At 47.3% G+C, this 18,872-nt stretch overlaps 1 protein-coding gene across 3 annotated transcripts in view; it reads left to right on the top strand.

Annotated features, from left to right (window-relative positions):
• The window catches only part of SRPK2 (SRSF protein kinase 2), a 1,693,306-nt gene that overhangs the window by 727,572 nt on the left and 946,862 nt on the right, over positions 1–18,872 (top strand). For 2 of the 3 annotated variants that reach the window (XM_069629122.1, XM_069629123.1), the window contains one exon: positions 675–783. In XM_069629122.1, the coding sequence (XP_069485223.1) occupies positions 675–783 (109 nt within the window). Of the gene's footprint in view, positions 1–670; positions 797–18,872 lie in introns of those variants that run through there. The other variant, XM_069629124.1, reaches the window with a different exon arrangement.

Below are 18,872 nucleotides of genomic sequence, written 5' to 3'. Positions count from 1 at the left end.
TTTGTAGGATGAACACACTGTCGTTAAAACATCTGGTGGTATAGTGCAGTCAGCTCGAAAATATCCAGAAACACCATATGGGCAAATTCTATACCACGGACATGGTATTTTCCAGAGAGTTGCTATGGTCTCAATGTATGTGGGGTAAATCCCAGATGCTGATACTAGCATTAACTCGTTTTATTACTGTCCTTGAGAAAAGACACATCGAGTTTGAAACACAACTGAATAATGTCTCTATGAATGATGTAACGATATATATGTTGAGCTTGTGATGGTTTTAAGTTGAAAGAGATTTTGATTTCATTTAAAGTCAAACAATAATAGATGATTATGAAGTATATGTTTTATGAATACTTTTATTGTTTTAAGTTATGTATATAAATATTTGTAAAGGTGCATTGTACCAAAAACAAATACAAATAAAAAAATGTAAAAAATAGAAGCATGCAGTCTATTAAAAAACTAAATATTATAGTAAAATTAAAACAATATGGGTTGTCCTTTTCATCAACATACTATTTATTTATTATATGGATGAATGCCATTTCGTGACCATGAACTTGACTTTTACGAAATGCACTTTTTCTTATTGTCCTATTGGATATCTAAAGATCGTAGGGCATATATCAAGTATTTACTGTTGTAATATTTTCTGTTTTTTTCCTTAAAAGGTGGTTACCATCCAGTGAAAATTGGAGATCTGTTCAATGGCCGTTACCATGTTATAAGAAAACTAGGATGGGGACACTTTTCTACCGTTTGGTTGTGCTGGGATATGCAGTAAGATATTTTTGTAAAGCAATATTTTTCTATTTTACTTTTTTTTCATGGCCTGTCAATATAAGATGTGATCATTCTACTAAGCCATTTTGCAAATGTATGTTCACTAATTTATTAACACATTGATGAGTGGTATTTGGTCACATTCAGAAATGTGAAGTCTCTTGAATTTCAAATTCTGTAAAATGTAACTCTCATGCGAAAGTAAGACGGGACTCGCCGCCCTGGACAGAGAAGCAGTTCATGCCCACTGTCAAAGGAGGCACAGCTAAATCCTCGGTTTGCTATGATGCTCAGGCTTGCAATTTCCCCAGAAGGCCCTTCCGTTCCCTGAAATTGTAAAATAAACATGTTATTTTGCTTTCACATATTTTCTATGCTAATTAATAGGTGGTTGGTGTGCTGCCATACACTTAAAATACGTTTTCTGTTATTTGCTGACCTAAAAAGCAAGAACCCACAAATTAATTGGATCATTTGCTGTTAAGGGGACTAAAGATAAAAAGAATAATGATGCAATGCATGCAATGCGTCATAATGATAGTATCGTTGGGGTCGGTAATCTATTCAAATTTTCACACAAATTATAACGTTTTGCAGTGTGGATGTATTATTATTTTTTTTTTTTTACATGTTTATTTTAAACCATCTCACAGATGACCACAACATCAGCAAATGAAAGGCAAAGCATTACCTCCAATTAAAGTTATAAACATTCCCCTAATTCCCGCTCCTCCCTCCCCCTACTGGATCAGCTTTCGTTAGGATCCGGCTGGAAGTGGGTAGGCATCAGTCGCTCGCAGTCTGAGTGAAAGGCCCTTGTGACCAGTTGCGTTTTGTGAGTTTGCGCCAGAAGGTTCTGATCGTAGTCAAGGAATGGCACCCAAATGTTCGAGAAGCGGTGGAGAAGGCCAGCTTTGGTTGCAGTGATTTTCTCCACAGTCATAATGTCCCAGAGTTTTAGTCACCACAGGGTCATCAGGGAGCCTTTCGCTGTCTTCCAAGTACGCGCTACCATGATTTTCGCGGCCAACACGATTTGTGTTCGTAGAGCGGCCCTTTTGCCTGTTCTCGTGTAGGTGCCCGGGATTGGGACTCCCAAGAGGACGGATTCAGACGCTAGGGGGATCGCCACCTGAGTGATTTCTTTTATTGCAGCAGTGCATTGGGGCCAGAACTCCCTCACCACTGGGCATGCCCACCACATGTGAAAGTAGGACCCAGGGAGTCCACATCGGCGCCAACATAGGGGGTACAAAGCTCAATGAAAGTGGTGCAGGCCAAGCGGGGGATAATACCACGTAGAAGCAATTTGTGAGCACATTCCCAGTTAGTGATGCAAAGGAAGAGGAGTGCGTTCTTGACCAAATGTCTGCCCATGTTTGGTCCTCCACAGGGTGCCCCAAGTCCGCCTCCCATTGTGACATGGGGCCTTGCGGCAAGGAAGTTTACTTGCAGTATCTTGTAAAGGGTGGAGATTTTCCTTTGGGGTGGTAGGTCTTTTATGGTATATCTGAGGGGAGTGAGGGCGCGAAGCGCTGCTAATCGGGTCAGCGGATGGGAGCACCAGTGTCGGAGTTGTGAATAGGTGAACCGGTCTGTTTCCGCTAATTGAAAGGCTGATTTGCATTGCTCAAAGAAGCGAGAGTGGCTCTCCTCAAAGAGTTGTTCCAAGGACTCAAGGCCACCCGCTACCTAATTCCTGAAGTTCGAAGGGCAGGACCCCGGTGAGAAGGCTGGGTTATGGAAGACTGGGAAGGAGGAGCCTAAACCCCTTGGGATGCCTTTATGTTTCAGCGCCCAGTCCCAAGTTTTCAGGGTGTGTTTGGTGGAGAGCAGGGTTCCCGGCCAGGTGCGGCGCAGGAGGTGTCTGGGGGGAGATATATGGTAGGAAACGCAGAGGGAGGGGCAGGCGAGATTGCTCTATTTCTACCCACTTCGGGCTTCCAGAAGCAAGGACCCAAGGCTAAAGCGTGCCAGCTGTGCTGCAAACTGATATTTGCGAAGGTCAGGGACTCCCAATCCTCCCAGTCCGGAGCTGCCCATCATGGCCTTCTGGGGGATTCTCGATTTCCTACCCCTCCAAATGAACCGGAACATTTTTCTCTGCAAGCGCCACAGGGGGTTAGGGGGATTGTGATGGGCAGGGAGGAACAGGCGTAGAGGAACCGTGGCAGGAGGTTCATTTTGCAGGTGATAATGCGCCCAATAAGGGAAATCTCCTGCGAGAGCCATCGGTTAAGATCCTTTTCCAGCTCTTTGAAAAGCAGGCGGAAGTTCACCTGATAGACATCTCTCAAGCAGGCAGGAATCTGGACCCCAAGGTAGGGAATAGCTTTTTCACTTCACTGGATCTGGCTTAGAGTTTCCAGGGATTCCCGCTCCCTGAGCCTCAGGTCAATCCCTAGGGCCACTGATTTCCCAAAGTTAAAGGTGAAGCCCGCTACCCTTCCAAACCCCTGTATCTCAGTAAGAGCTGGCTTCAGCGAAGCAGAGATGTCTGTGCTGGATAACAGCACGTCATCGGCATAGAGTGCGATTTTGTGGTGGGAGGAGCCTTTTTGAAGGCCTTTAATCCCTGGGTTTAGACTGATTAGTTTGGCAAGAGGTTCCATGGCCAGGGCAAAAAGCAAGGGAGAGGGGGGCACCCCTGTCTAGTACCACAAGTTAAGGGGATTGGGTCAGGTAAGAGGCCGTTGACTCTGAGAAGAGTCTTTGGAAGGTTGGACCAAAGTGAGAGGCTTCAAGGTTGAATCGCAAAAACACCCAGTCCACATTATCAAATGCTTTGGTCGCATCTAGGGCCAGCAAAGCAGGCTTCTGAGAGTCCTGATTCGCGACATCTATTAGGTTCAGGACCCTGCGATTATTGTCCTCAGTCGACCTGTGCATTCTATATCCCGTCTGATCTGGGTCTATAATGTTGGAAAGGACGCCTGCCAGGCGGTTTGCCAAGATTTTTGAATATATGTTAGCGCCAATGTTTAATAATGAGATAGGCATGTATGAAGTGTTATCCCTGGGGTCCTTCCCCGGCTTAAGAATGAGGATTGTGATGGATTCCTGCATGGAGAGGATAATGGCACCCCAAGTAGCAAAAGAATTGAATAGGGTCGGCAGGGGAGCAATCAGTTGGGGGCGGAACATTTTATAGAACTGTGTACTGAACCCATCTGGGCCCGTGGCTCTGGGCTTGAGACTCTTGATGGCTTCCTCCACCTCCTCACCTGAAATTAGAGACTCGAGGCTCTCCCTCACAGAGTCTTTGAGGCGGGGGAGAGCAACGCCTCATAGATACTCCTGCTGTTCTTCTTGGTTCCTCGGGGGTGCCAATATTATTTCCAAAAGGTGGGCAACTGCGAGTCGTAATTTGTCCTGTTCTGCGAATTGGAATTTTCCTTGAGGGTCGCATAGGCCTAAAATAGTGTTCTGTGTTTTTGCTTTGGCAAGTTTGTCCAATAATAGTTTGTTTCCCTTATTGCTTTTGGCAAAGTACCCTTGCTTGGTTTTAGCTAGCAGATGCGCAGTGTCCTCTGCATAGTGTGCCTCCAACATTTTTTCGGGCGGCCTGTAAGGTTTATTGGTATTTCGGGGACCAGCCTTTGTGTTTGTGGACAGCTGCAGCTTTGTGGACCTTGTTCTCGAGGTCGATGCGGATCTGCCGCCTGCGTTTGTGAAAGGCTGCACCCTGCGCAATCAGTTCTCCTCACACCACCGCCTTCATCGCATCCCAAGTGTTAGCTGGGGATGTGTCCTCGTTCGGGTTTTCCCTAAATAAATTCTTGATTGTTTTGGCTATGGAGTCTCTCAATGGGGTTCGGGGTCATGGCTACTGGAGCGTGGTCGGAAAGCACCCTAGGGCCAATGATGACATTGTCCGTGAAGGCCCAGGTTTGGGGGCAGGCCAACAGGAGGTCGATTCGGGAGAAAGTTCTTTGCACATATGAATAGCAAGAGTAGGTCCGTTCATTCGGGTGGATCACTCCAATGCATGTGTCCACCACCTCCAGAGTTCGGAGTAGGTGGAGAAGACCTGACGCCAATCTAAAGTCTCTGGGAGTCGGAGGGTGTGATCTGTCCTTAAGCGGATCAGGGACCCCATTGAAGTCTCTGATGATGGTTTGGCCTCCGATGAATGGGAGGAGGGACTCCTCCAAGGCGATGTAGAACCCCGCCTGTTTGTCATTTGGGACATAGATCAAAATGAGGCAGTAAAGCTGTCTAAGAATAAGGCATTTGATCGCCATGAGCGTCCCTCCAGGCAACGCAGGGTCTCCAGGATTTGTGGTCTTGCCCCTCTTGCGAATAGTATTGCTGTGCCCCCTTTCTTGGTACCATTGGAGGCTAAGAGTGCTGAGGGAAAAGTCTACTGCGGAGGCGGGTAAAGTCTGCTGGGATTAGGTGGGCCTTCTGCAGGAAAACCACTGAGGCGTTCCCATCTTGTAAGCGTTGTAGCGTGGAGTTCCTTTTTGGGAGGGAGGAATTCAAGCCTCTGATATTTAGTGTAACGATTTTCAGTTTCTGATGTACAGAGGGTGCGGCTTGGGCTTCTGAGGATCCTAGGAGTGGGGGTTGGGCAGGGCAAAGCTCAGTCATCGTCCAGAGGCTTGATCAGCATGGGGTCATCGTGCAGCTGGGGTTTTAACACTCACCCCAAACGGGAGGGCTAAAGGTTTACCGTTGACCTCCAACAGGAGGCCGAAACATCTGAACATGAAGCAATGGTGGCAAACATGCAGGGCACCGAGCGTTTGGTGTCAACGGTGTCCCTAACCATTGCCTTAGCCAACAGGGCTATCATTGTTCGTGATATACTCCAAGGGGTACTAGGTGACATCCACCTTGGAGTAAGGCATGAGCCGCACGAAGCCCGCTGCAGATGGAGGCTTCTTCTGTGTCTTTGCGCTTGTCCAGGATGAGTTGAGACTTATCCAAATGACGCAAGATAGATTGAAAGAGGTTGCCCACGTACTCCGCCAGCTTTTGGTCTGGGATCGAGGAAAGGATGCCCCGGATCCGGAGGTTATTGCGCTAAGCTCTATTCTCCAAGTCCTCTTGCTTATGCTCCAAAATCTCATTTTTGTCTAGTAGGGTTTGCATCGTGCACTGTAGTTTCAGTAGCGTGGCTGCATGTTCCTGGGCCAAGTCCTCCACTTCTCACACTCTCTGTTCCACTTCCATGACCCTCTGCTCAGTTTGTTCCACTTTAAAAATGAGCTCAGTCAGGCAGGACCAGAATTCCACTTTAATATCTCGCATGAAAGCTAGGATATCTCCTTTAGTGGCTAGCTGACTCGTGTTGTCTGTGGGAGCTTGTGGCAGGAACTTTGGGGTGTCTGTCTTTTTCCCTTTGTTGGGTGGGAGCAGCATAGTGGAGATGTCTGCGTTCTTCAGAGGTTTAAGGTATTTCAACATCTTTGTCAGGGGCGCTTGTGTCCTGGTAATGAATCGGGACTCGGAGGACGCCTCCACCTCAGGGTGTTAGTAATAGTTTGCAAGGCTATCTGCTCTTGGCTAGGAGAGTTGAGGCAGCTGAACTGCCAGCGCGGCAGAGGAGTTGGAGAAGGCAGGATCTTCACCCAGGAGTAGTGGGGCTGGTGAGGCAGAGAGTGGGGGGGTCCCCAGGGCGTTAAATCACCAATCCAATCACCACAGGTCAGTAGGGGAGGTGGCCCAGCGAGTGGTTCAGCTGAGTCAGTGAAGGAGCCCTCCCCAGCGTTACCTTAGGGTATGTTGAGTTCCTCAAAGGGCTTCTCCAGCAAGTAGGTTGGCTTGTGGACACGGTGGATGTTGGGCAGGGGCGCCCCAGGATGTGGTGGCCTTTTGGATGATTAAGTGACAGGAGGAGGGGCAGCAAACCAAAGCCTCAAGGCGGCAGCTCCAAGGCGTAGGGTGGAGAGGTTACCACCTACTTCCTGGATGGTTATGAGGGCCGATGATCCATCCGGATTCAGGTCCGTTGAGGCCTTTGGGGGTGGGCTGCCACAGAAATGGAGATGTCCCCGTGATGAGGAGTTTTATGGCTCCAGGCAGTGTCCACCCCGCGGCCAGGGGCAAATTATGCTTGCCACTGTTGCCAGGCATCGGGGGTAGGCGGCCCAAAGTATGGGGACACAGTCCCTAGGCTCCGACCCACTCGAGCCTCACAGTCAGATCTCCATGTAGCGATGCGGCTCTCACGAGGTGCAGTGGGAGGGGCTCTGGGCACCTCTGGGGCTGCTCCTTGCGGCCGGGACATTGAAGTGGGTGCCCATGTGCAATCAGATAGGTAAGCATGGTCTGTCTCTCTGTGCTGGCAAGGGATCCCCCAATTCGGGCTGCTGCGCTCTATCCCCGGCGGAGGGTGTCAGCTCGGCTCCGATGCCGCACGGCTGTGGCAGCTTTGATGGGCAGCATGTTGCTATGACCAAAATAACTCCCTGCGGACCGCCAAGAAACCAGGGCGTCAGGGCTGCAGGCTGCGTATCATTCGGGCTCTGCGTAACAAAGACGGTCCGCCATTTTGATAATCCTGGGGTGGGGGATCAAAGATCCACTGCATTCAAGGCGTCCGGGGTCAGTCGGGGCCTCCAAATCAGCAGCGCTGCAAGCCACGCCGCTACTCTGGATGTTTGTTTTTTAAAGTCTTCTGAAACAATGATCTTCTATTATCTTCTTTAGACACGTCCCCAAATCAAATGGCTCACCCTCACAATGTAAAGATTTGTAGTTGAACAGCATTTAGCTACTTCATATAGTCACTGAAGGTTGAACAGAGAAGAACACATCTGCACATCTAAGATTACTTTTATTTCAAACAGATTGTATGTTCCAGTTGTTGGGCTGCATTTATAACCAGATGTGCAACGTCTGGTTTAAATGAGCTGAAATCCCACCACTGCTGACTTCTTGTCTCCTTTTCGGACTTCACTTTAGAAAGTTGCCTCCCTCCATGTGCTAATTGAAAAGATGTTTGGTAGAGGTTGCTCAACTTTATATAGGAAAAGAGAGCCAACCCGCAGGCACAGTTTTAGCAACAAAATTATGTCAGGGGATTCCGACATTTATATATATATTTCTGAGGCTTGTGGAATCTGCTTAGATCACTTGCTGTGCATAGGCCGACATCTAGTGGAAGCTCTGCAGTATTACAGTTGTTTTCGAAACTCGAAAAGGGACATCAAATAGGGCGTGACAGGAATACTATCCCTAGTGTGACGTCCCCTGCACACATGATCCCTCACGCGTGTATGTCCTTCAGATTGTTTCTTTCCGGCATACTAGTCGGGCGCATGTGTGTGGAGTTCCTTTCGGCGTACAGCCTTAACTATATTTCAATTACTGTTACATCTCTTCCTATGGTTTATTCACCCTGGGTGGATAAACATACTGATTGCAATTTGTGTCTCCCTCGGGACCACTTTAAGGCATCTTGTTGGGCCTGTCGACTATTTAAGCCTAAAACTCTAATGGACCGCTCCACTAAGCGCTGGGCCCACTACGCCAGGCAGCTCGAAGCCATGGAGGTAGAGGGAGCATTCAGCGATGGCAGCAACGCCGCCGAATCGGACGTCGAGGGCGACAGGGCGACTCCAGCTACCCAGGCGCAGACCACCGACCCCGTAGGACTTATGTTGTGGGGACAATACCCGGCGGCAAAAGCGCAACACGTACATCCACCACCAAGCACATTAGCCCCAGCCGAGAGTCGACACGCGTGTCGAGCGATCGGCAACGGTCGACACCTAGAGAGCGGTCCACCAAATCCTTGTCCTCTGGGCATTCCCGATCGCGGTTGCCTCATGACAAGGCCCACCCGTCCTCGGACAGAAAAGGTGTCGTCCAACAAACTGCCGCTGTCACCCGGTCATCCCACTACGACACGTGTCTCGACCCACTACCGAAACTGGACGCTCCGCGCCTAACCCTACACCCGAAATTCGACGCTCCTCTTCAGATCACGCCTCCGAAAGTCGACGCTTTGCGTCGGACCAAGCGGAAGGCCTCAAAAAGTGTATTAAGACCACTTATAGCCATGGGGGAGGGGGTAAACACCTCAAAAAGTCATCTATAGATACCCACACTCCTAAAGAGAAGCATAGGGAGGACAAGGCTGCTAAAAATCAAAAGAACCTCAGTCAGCCCCCAACACCAAAGTTACACCTCCCAATGATGAGTGCATGGGCCTTACCCCTTATTCTGTTATTATACCAAGCTCCAAAGAATGGAGCTCTCGGGATATAGACAGAGTAATGAAAAGGATGACCTTTATGGCAGATTTTTATGAAAAAAATCCAAACTATTTTCAGAGTTATAGGAACACCCCTCCCACCTCAGCTCCTTCTGGTTCCAGGGCCACTCCTGTCTCTCCTCAACCCCCTCCTAAGAAGGCTCGCTCTGATACTCCCTTTCAGGACTTAGTCATAGACCCCTTTGTAGTGGAGCCTTATGACCTAAATTGAAGAACCTGACCCGCAATTCGAGGAGGAACAGGCTGCAGACACTTACTACAACGGGGATGATGAGGACCAAGAGGCTGAAGATGAAGCTGAAGCTTACACCTTAGACTCCCCAATTCCAAAGGACCCTCCTGTTAATGATTCTCCAGTCGATAACCATCCTCTCCTTAATGAGGTGTTGGCCGAGGCTGCTGAACACTTCCAGATAGATACACAGGAAGTTCAAGAGTACAGGGATTTCGTAGAGCAAATCCTGGGAAACAAAAGGGCAGTAACTCAGTCATCTCGTTACTAAAATCAGTTGAGCGCAGAATTCTGCCTTCTTTGCAGACACCTAACTTCACACATGCAGTAAATCCACGTGTTGAGAAGTTATTTCGCGCTACTCCCTCTGACCCTTTATATATCAGGGGACAACTAAAACTAGATTCCCTGGTCGTTACCACCACTAGAAAGAGAGCAGGAACCCCACTTGCTTCCTTGGATGCTCCTCCGGATAAGGAAAGCAAAAGAATCTATGGTCCAGGGAGAAAAGTCGCTTCATCTGCAGCTTATCATGCTAGGATAGCCAACAGTGCCGCCCTCTTAGCAAGTTAAAATTGCTATAAGTGGGAGGAAGTATCTGCTTTGCCTTCCTCCAGCACCTGAACCTTTAAAGACTCAGTTAGTGCATGTGGCTGCTGAGGGGAGGGCAAGTGTCGGGCTGCCTCCTCCAAAACTAAATTCGACGCAGCTGATAATGCCGGTAGAATTATCGCTGAAGGTACGATCATTAAGAGGCATGCATGGTTAAGCCAATCAGGATTCAATCTGGAAACTCAGGCGACACTGATAGACATGCCGGTCAAGCCTAACGTATTATTCGGCAAAGCCGTCGAAGATGCTTTCAAAACGGCGAAAGATGAGTACAACACCTTGAAATCCCTTGGTCAACTCACAACAAACCCTCTGGACAGAGGGGAAACAGTCATTTTCGCTGCATTCAAGGCCAAAATTCCCAGAGAGCGTCAAACTATAGCCAAAACCAGGGCTCACTGTGGGGGAATTACCAGTCACAATCTTCCCAGGGCTACCCAAGAGTGCAGCGCAGAGGTCGTGGGCGTGGAAGAGGCAGCCCTGCTAGAGGTGGTACGCCACCTGCCAAACAGTGACGGTCCGCTTCAGGTCCCCTCCCATGCATCCCCAGTAGGGGGGCGCATAACCAACTTCACCCACGCTTGGGAGGGGGGGGGGGATCACCTCGGACAGATGGGTGCTTTCCACATTGTCCGGAGGCTACTGCATCGAGTTACCAGAGCACCCCCATGATCGGCCTCCACGACAGAAAGTACACTTGCAGGAACATCAGAAAATCCTCATCGAGGAGATCGCAATAGATAGAGGTTGTCCCGGCAAATCAGGTAAACAGGGGTATTTATTCAACCTACTTCTTTGTGCCAAAGAAAGATCTCACAATGCGCCCAGTATTAGATTTGCGCCCCACAATCAAGTCTGTCAAGCCACAAAAGTTCTGCATGACTACGCTACAAGAGCTAATCCCCCTACTAAAAAAGGGGGATTACCTGGCAACACTGGATATGAAAAATGTTTATTTTCATATCTCAGTGTTTCCACCGCATAGAAGATTCTTGCTTTTTGCGATTCAAGATTTAGCTAACCAGCACTACCAATTCAAGGTGCTTCCCCTTGGAATAGCCTCGGCTCCAAGGGTATTCACCAAGGTTCTGGCGGTGGTGGCAGTGCACCTGCGCAGGTGGCAATCCCAGTGTACCCTTACCTGGATGACTGGCTCATTACAAGGGAGACCTCCCTAATTTGCAGACAAAACATCCAAAGAACCATCAGCCTCCTCTTTCAATTGGGCTTCTCTATCAACGAGAAAAAGTCAAGCCTTGTGCCAAGCACCTCGAAATAGTTCCTAGGAGCTGTCCTAAATACGCAAGAGGGGTTGCGAAGCAATGCGTTTGCTAGGCATGATGGCGTCTTGCATTTACCTGGTTCCCCACGCGCGCCTGTGCATGCGACCCATGCAGGAGTGGTTGGTGAAACAGTGGTCTCAGGCAAGTGGTCAGTGGGACGATCTAGTGGTCGTTTCGCCAACACTAGTACAGAATCTTCGCTGGTGGACGAGAGAGAATCGAATGAAAGGAAAACCCTTCTATGACCCAGAGATTCAGGTCTTCGTCACAACAGACGCCTCCTTAACAGGGTGGGGAGTTCACTGCCTTCACCACACAGCTGAGGGTCTCTAGTCTCACAAGGTTGCTCAAAACCACATCAGTCTGCTGGAACTCGTAGCAGTTTCCAGAGCGCTTCGGGCATTCAAACCCCTCTTATCGAACCAGTCAGTGCAGGTTCTTACATAAACAAACAGCGGGGCACTCGTTCTCAAAATCTGTCCAGGCTTACCCAACAAATTTGGAAATGGGAACTCAAATTGAGGATTTACCTGTCAGCCCAACATGTTCCAGGAGAACTCAACTCGCTAGCAGACTATCTGAGCAGAGGTCCCCTTCCAGAGGAACACGAATGGCGACTACACGAAGACGCCGTGGAACAAGCGAAAACAGTCAATTCCCAGACTTTGCGTCCAAGTTCCCCCAGCCAGGCTCTAAGGGGAACGCCCTATGGATGAACTGGTCAGGGATATTTGCCTATGCTTTTCCACCAACCCCTCTAATGAGGAAAGTGGTGAACAAGATACACAAGGAACCAATGACGCTTATCCTAGTTGCTCCTATGTGGGCAAGACAACCATGGTATCCACATCTGCGCAAACTAGCAATGTGCGATCCCATCAAACTCCTGTGCCAGTACAACCTACTCACCCAGCACGAGTGACTAACAGTGCACCCGCACCGCACTCAATGAACTTGGCAGCATGGCTCCTGAGGTCATAGAGTTCGGACATCTCAACCTGCCACAGAGATGCATGGATACCTTGAAACAATCAAGAAAACCAAACACTAGGCACTGTTACTTTGACAAATGGAGAAGATTCGTAATTTGGTGCCAGACTAAACAAATCAACCATATAGAATGTACTCCATCACACAGTCTAACTTATATGCTCCATTTGCTAGATGCGGCCTTAGTATTTAACTCCCTAAAGGTCCACCTTTGTCAGCCTACAGGACCTCGCACAATAAGGTCTCATCGTGGAAAGTACCAGTCATCAAAGCATTTATGGAAGGGATAAAGAGACTCCACCCTCCAATTTCTAACCTGCCGCCAGGTTGGGACCTCAATGTGGTACTCGCTAAGCTTATGGGACCCCCCTTTCGAGCCGATGCACAAGTCTAGTCTCAAACACCTGACTTATAAAACTGCCTTCTTAGTGGCTATCACTTCCATAGGAAGGGTCAGTGAAATTCAAGCTTGGTCAGTGCAGGATCCTTTCTTTGTTATACACAAAGACAAGCTGGTTTTACGTACTCACCCTAGGTTCTCACCTAAATGAATCTCCACATTTCATGTAAACCAGTCAATTGAGCTACCGGCTTTCTTCCAAGAACCCAAAAGCTCAGCTGAGGTAAAACTCCACACACTAGAAGACCAGACTGCTAAGGAAAACAGTTCACTTGTTTGTTTCCATAGTGCCAGACAGAGAAGGTGACCACATTTCTAAGAATGCCATCTCTAGGTGGATAGTCAGATGTATCCAACTGTGCTATTCCCTATCAGATAAAACACTGCCTTTTACGCCCAGGGCTCACCCCACAAGAGGTACAGGAGCCACGTTGGCCTTCATTGCAAATGTTCCCTTAGACAGCATTTGCAAAGCAGCTACATGGAGCTCTGTACATACCTTGACTCAGCACTACTGCATTGACACTCATTCCAAGACAGATACACAAGTGGGACAAGCGGTTCTAAGACATTTATTCGCTCATGAACCTTTTCACATCCCTCCTCCTCCTCCTTCTTTTTCCACTGCTCGCTAAACATGTGTCCTTGTCTATCGTATCTGCTTGGGATACTTCTGTACTTATGCTACTCCCCATGCTACCTCATGTCAGTAATATACAATTTGAGGGACCTACACGCGTGAGATATCATGGGTATAGGGGACGTCACACTAGGGATAGTATTATTGGCACGCCCTATTCGACGTCCCTTTTTGAATTTCGAAAACAACAACTGTAATACGTTGCAGCTTCCACTAGATGTCGGCCTATGCACAGCATGTGAATCTAAGCAGATGCAAGCATCAGAAATACGATTACAGTGAGTAATGTATCGTGTGTGTGTGTGTGTGTGTGTGTGTGTGTGTGTGTATATATATATATATATATATAGAGAGAGAGAGAGAGAGAGAGAATATGATAAGGGTTGAATGTGTCCTTTTTTATGTTTTGGAACAGCACAGGTGTATTCACTGTGTGATCAAGTGCTGTGTGAGGCGTCAAACACGTTTATTGTGTTTTTTATCCTGCCTGTAATCTATTTTTTGACTTCAATAAAATTACACAGCAATTCTAACTTTTTCCGTGCGCTGGGACATCTTTATTTGAAATACAGGAGCTGAGCTGTGGAGTGCTGCCCCGGTGTCCTCTGACACGTTTCTATGCTTTAAGATACATATGCACTCTGACAAAGCACTAGTGTCGAAACGTGTTAGTTGACTAACCTGAGTCTAGTTTATCTGTCACCCCACTGGTGCCATTTTTATTTTTGTAAAATTAACGGCTGCAATTATTTTAACCCATTGTGTGGCTTGATATATAGACATATATATTTATTTCAGTTTGCTTGTACCGTGTTATCCAAGGGTTGAATAGAATGTCGATCCAGACGAAAATGATTTGATACTTTAATTAGGCTAACACAGTAATAATCTTTTCATATTTACGAGCTTTCGTGGAATCTCTTCTCCACTTCCTCAGGCAGAGATGGAATGAAACGTTTGAAAAACATCACAGCATTACATCTTACATAGCCCTTCCCGCAGATGCCCAGTTATCTGTGCCTTTTCGAATGGATTGTGTCCTCCCACTTATTCCTCATCTTGTGATATCTCCAATATCTGGCTTTAGTTGCTTTGGAAAAAAAATTCGGCAGAGGGCGCTGTGCATCGATGCAGTTGACTCATCCGTCTCAGCGATGATGTCATTGAAGGTATATATCGCATGTGCAGCGCCCTATGGCTTCAGTTCCAATTTTCCGATTAAGCTTTCGCTTTGTGAACTACGGTGTGCTTCAGATATTTCTTCGAGAATGATAAAAAATGTCCTTGTCTTCGGCTCCAAAAACCCCGAAAACCGGGTTTTAAAAAAATTCCAAGACTGCGACACCAAGATGTCGCTGACGGACCCGCATCGAGTATGCTTGTGTCTCAATGTGGAGCACAAGACCTCAGCCTGTGAAAAGTGTCAGTCGATGACTGGAAAGGCTCTGAAGGAGCATAAAAAGGGAAATTGGCGGTAGGTAGACTCCCCAAAAAATCCCCTTTGACTACCCCGTCGAGAAAAATGTTCTTCCCACGAAGCAAGTGGTGACTTTTCCCCTACCGAAGAAGACCTAAAAGGTCTAGGTCACAGAGTGGCTCTCACCATTCTTCGTCATCGAGGAAATAGAAGAAAAGGCATCAAAAATCACCTACTTAGTCATCCTCGACCGACTCCTCCCCAGACCATACTAGATCTTGTCCCTACTTCAGCTGAATGCAAATAATTCCGGCAGTAAATGCTCAACATTTTCGAGAGCCAGAAACCCTTGAAGCAAGTAGGCCATGCTCCTACTGTGCCTTCTGAAGCCGGTAAGGACAGAGCTTGAGCCAAATCCCGCCTGCCCTTGAGCCTGGGACGAAAGCCAGATTCTCACTGAGAGCCGTCAAGGCTTCGACACGATAAAAAGTAATTGAGGAATCCGTTGAGCCATCAAAGTCTGCCATGGACAAAGTCCATGGACAAGTCGATGTCGAGGCCGTCAACGCAAGCGGCGCCAGCAAGGCCACCGGTGCCATTGACATCGAAGACTTCTTCATCGAAGACATAGACGGCTCCATGGGCATCTGGCTCGAAACCTTCAAAGCCATTGACGCCTTTGCCAGAAATTCAGAAAACCTTCACTCCTTTACCTAGGAAGGATTTCTTTAAGTCACTCACTTCCATTTATGTGGACAGTGAGCCGTCTGATGATAATGATGCACCCTTTTGATTGCAGTATGGCACTCCAAATGTCCCTGATAGCTTCAGATTAGAAGAACCTAGATTACGGGACCTGCATGAAAATTTACAGGCAGCCAGTGGAGTGGATTTTGTAAAGCCAGAATCAGATGAGCATTCAGATACCTCTTACAGGCAATTAATGACCAAGGTAGTTGATTATCTGGGAATAGAGCAGGCCAGCCCTCCCATGCGAAAATGGTGACCTCACAGATATGCTAGTCAAAGGTCCCCAAAGGGATCCTATACTACCCTTTCATGTCGCTCTACAGAAGAGAGTAAGTACTAATTGGGAAGCACCGGAATCAAGTCTGACAGTCAATAAAGATTTGACAAGGAAATACTGACCGTCAAGTAGTGACCCGAGCTACTTGTCCAAACAGCCTATCCAAGAAAGTCTGGTGGTACAGGCAGCAACCGCTACCTCCAAGCAGGCTTCTTATTCGTCCATCCCACCAGATCGGGATGATGAGCTTATAGACGCCTGGTCAAGGGCTCTGAGTTTCTACATGGCAAGGATGTCAAAGTTCCGTCTGGATGACCAACTGTTTATAGGATACACTGGTCATAGGTTGGGACCGGCTGTATCTAAGCAAACCTTGTCCAGATGGATTATTTTAGCTATTACCGAATGCTATAGGCTGGCTGGGAACAATCCCCCAGAAGGCTTGAGAGCCCATTCCACTAGGGGCATGGCCACTTCTGCTCTGCAAAGAGTTGTTCCTATGAGAAACATTTGTGAGGCAGCCCCTTGGTCTATAAGTCATGCTTTCACAAAATAACTGCCTTCATTCCACCTTAAGTCTGGATGGAAGTTTTGGGAAAGCAGTCCTTCATTCCGTTCATGACAACCATTGATTACAAAATTCTAACTCCCGCCTCCAGAACAAATACGGCTTTGGGAGTCTATCAAAAAATGAGGAATATGTGGGAGGACACAATCCATTCGAAGAACAAGTTACTTACCCCTGGCAACGTTCTTTCGACTAGATGTTCCTCCCACGTATTCCTCATCGCCCCTCCCATCCTACCCCGCAGTAGGATTTACATGTTATTGCAGCTTACACTCCTTCAGAGTCTAGTATGGTAAAATCTGCTTTAATGCAGGCAGTTCTACTTAAGAATGACACGATAAAACAGAACTGAAGCCAACTGGTGCTGCATGTGCTATATATACCTTAGATGACATCATCCTCGACACATAGTCGACCGCATCGATGCACAGCGCCCTCTGACAAATTTATTTTCCACAGCAGCTGAAGCTGGATATTGGACATATCAGAAGATGAGGAATACATAGGAGCAACATCCAGTCAAAAGAACTTTACCAGGAGTAAGTAACTTGTTTGTCTGTACCTGATTTTGAAGTTTTGCTCAGAGAGGCATGTATTGAATGTTCAACTCGCCCACACATTGCGATCTTCAATGTCTAAATGGTACACTGTATTAAGTGGGTCAGGGGGGTCAGTGAAACTAGTGCATTGTGAAGGCATCATGAAGCAGGACACAGACAAGAAATTCAGAATTCAAAATAAAGCACTTTATTAACTTAAATGTCAGGATGGAAAAAGGCTTTACTTTCCCTATGCTAAGGTTAGATTTCCTTTCCTGCCTAAATGAAACTAAGCAAAGTCTGAGTCAAAGAGTCTAACTTAAAAATCTATCTGTGTCCAAAACCTATACTTACCCTTGTATCTAATCTATACAATGTGTAGGGATGTCAGCAACTCAAAAGAAACAGTGTCCAACATTAAGTTCATGGCGTCTTCCAGCTTGCAGCCTCCTTCATAAAAGGTAAAACGGTTCCAACTAAAAGTCGATTACCTTTATTAAGTTCTGGATGATACAGTTTTAACCAATATTCGGGGTTATAATATATGATATGGCATTCATAACGCGCCTATACACAAGTGTTTCAAGGCACGATGAGGCAAGGGAGGGGAACAAAGGGAGGACGCACAACGATCCTACTATGCCAGGTGTCATTCAGATCGCACAAGTGCATGGGAAGGGGGCAGGGACAGTGCAGTACATGGCAAAGATGGTAACAATAAGTAAGTAGCGGCCAGCATGTGGCAAGTGCATGGGTAAGTGCAGACATCAGATGTCAAGGGCTAGGAGGGGGATTGTAGGGATACAGAGACAGCCCCCAAGTGCGGGGGTTGCCAGTGGGCAGTGCAGGTGTGAAAAGCTGGCAGGGGAGGGACCTGGTCCCAAGATCAGAGGGTGTCCAGGTAGCCAGTGCAGTTCCAGTTAGGAGGTCAGCAGAGTAGAGGAGGAGAAAAAGCAGAAGCAAAGAGAAAGGTTTTGAGGAGCTTCCGGAACCGGAGATGGTTCTCAAGTTTAAGGGAGGCAAGGAGGCTGTTCCTGGGAGAGGCCCCAGCCGAGGTAAGAGATCTACCACCAACTTGTTGCTTGGGAGAAGCGACTGACCCTGAGGGAGTTGGAGGCGGATGAGCGAAGAGCTCTAAAAGGAAGATATTTAGGAGGAGAGAGTTGAAGGTATTGAGGCCCCAGGCCCCAGAAGGCCTTGTGGATGATGCAGATGGTTTTGAACTTAATCCTCACAGCCACCGGGAGCCAGTGCAGAGATTTTAGTGCTGGAGATATATGATCCCTGGGCTTGAGGCCAAGGATAAGTCTTGCAGTCCTGTTCTGGATAAGTTGCAGAGGGCAGAGAGTAGAAGCAGGCAGATTTAGAAAGAGGCTGTTACAATAGTCCAGCCTAGAGAGAACCGGAGCACTGGAGACAGTGAACCTCTGGGGGAGGGAGAGGAAAGGAAGAATACCTCTGAGGAGGTGCAGCTGGTAGTGGGACTTCTTGGAGACGTCGGAGAAGGGTTCCCTTCCCCGAGTTCCAAGTAACACAGTTCAAACATGAAAGAACCTTGAGACTCCGTCCACAAGTCAGTAAATGTTCCAGGTCTCGGGGTTCCCTTCCCCAAGACTTAATTTCAGTATCACAAAACTATGCTTTGTCTTTTTAGGGTTGTTTAACACAAATGTGCCCTCTTTTTATGGTTGGTATTCATTTGAATATCTTGACTATGTTGGATTAAACTTCTGGGTTCCAGTTAATTCAGCTATCAAGGTCTATTTTTGTTATATGTAGTTTTCACACAATTTGGTATTCAATATGCCTCTTTGGTTCAGTGTTAAAGTGCCATTCACTTTAAAGTTCAGCATACATTGGTTTTACTTGGTGTTAAAATTCTGTTAATTTTAGAATTCAGTATACAACATTTCTGCTTATTTGTAAAGTTTTCATTCAGTTCGGTATTCAATAGACCTGGGTTGTACTCATAACACACTTTCAATTCAACCCGCTGTTTAATATTCTTTTACTTTGCTTTAAACTAAATACCCAGCACTCGGAGACCTTTGAAAAACATGTTTCCTTAAACATGCGACTACTCCGATACAAAGTATTCCTGTAGAATGGAAAAGTTCAAACGCTCGCACACCGCATTTCTCATTTGTTATA

The sequence above is a fragment of the Ambystoma mexicanum genome, chromosome 12 (genome assembly GCF_040938575.1).
Source record: "Ambystoma mexicanum isolate Mex_15411 chromosome 12, UKY_AmexF1_1, whole genome shotgun sequence".
NCBI lineage: Eukaryota > Metazoa > Chordata > Amphibia > Caudata > Ambystomatidae > Ambystoma > Ambystoma mexicanum.
Note: the sequence above shows the minus strand (reverse complement) of the source record. Positions and strands in the feature narration are given on the sequence as shown.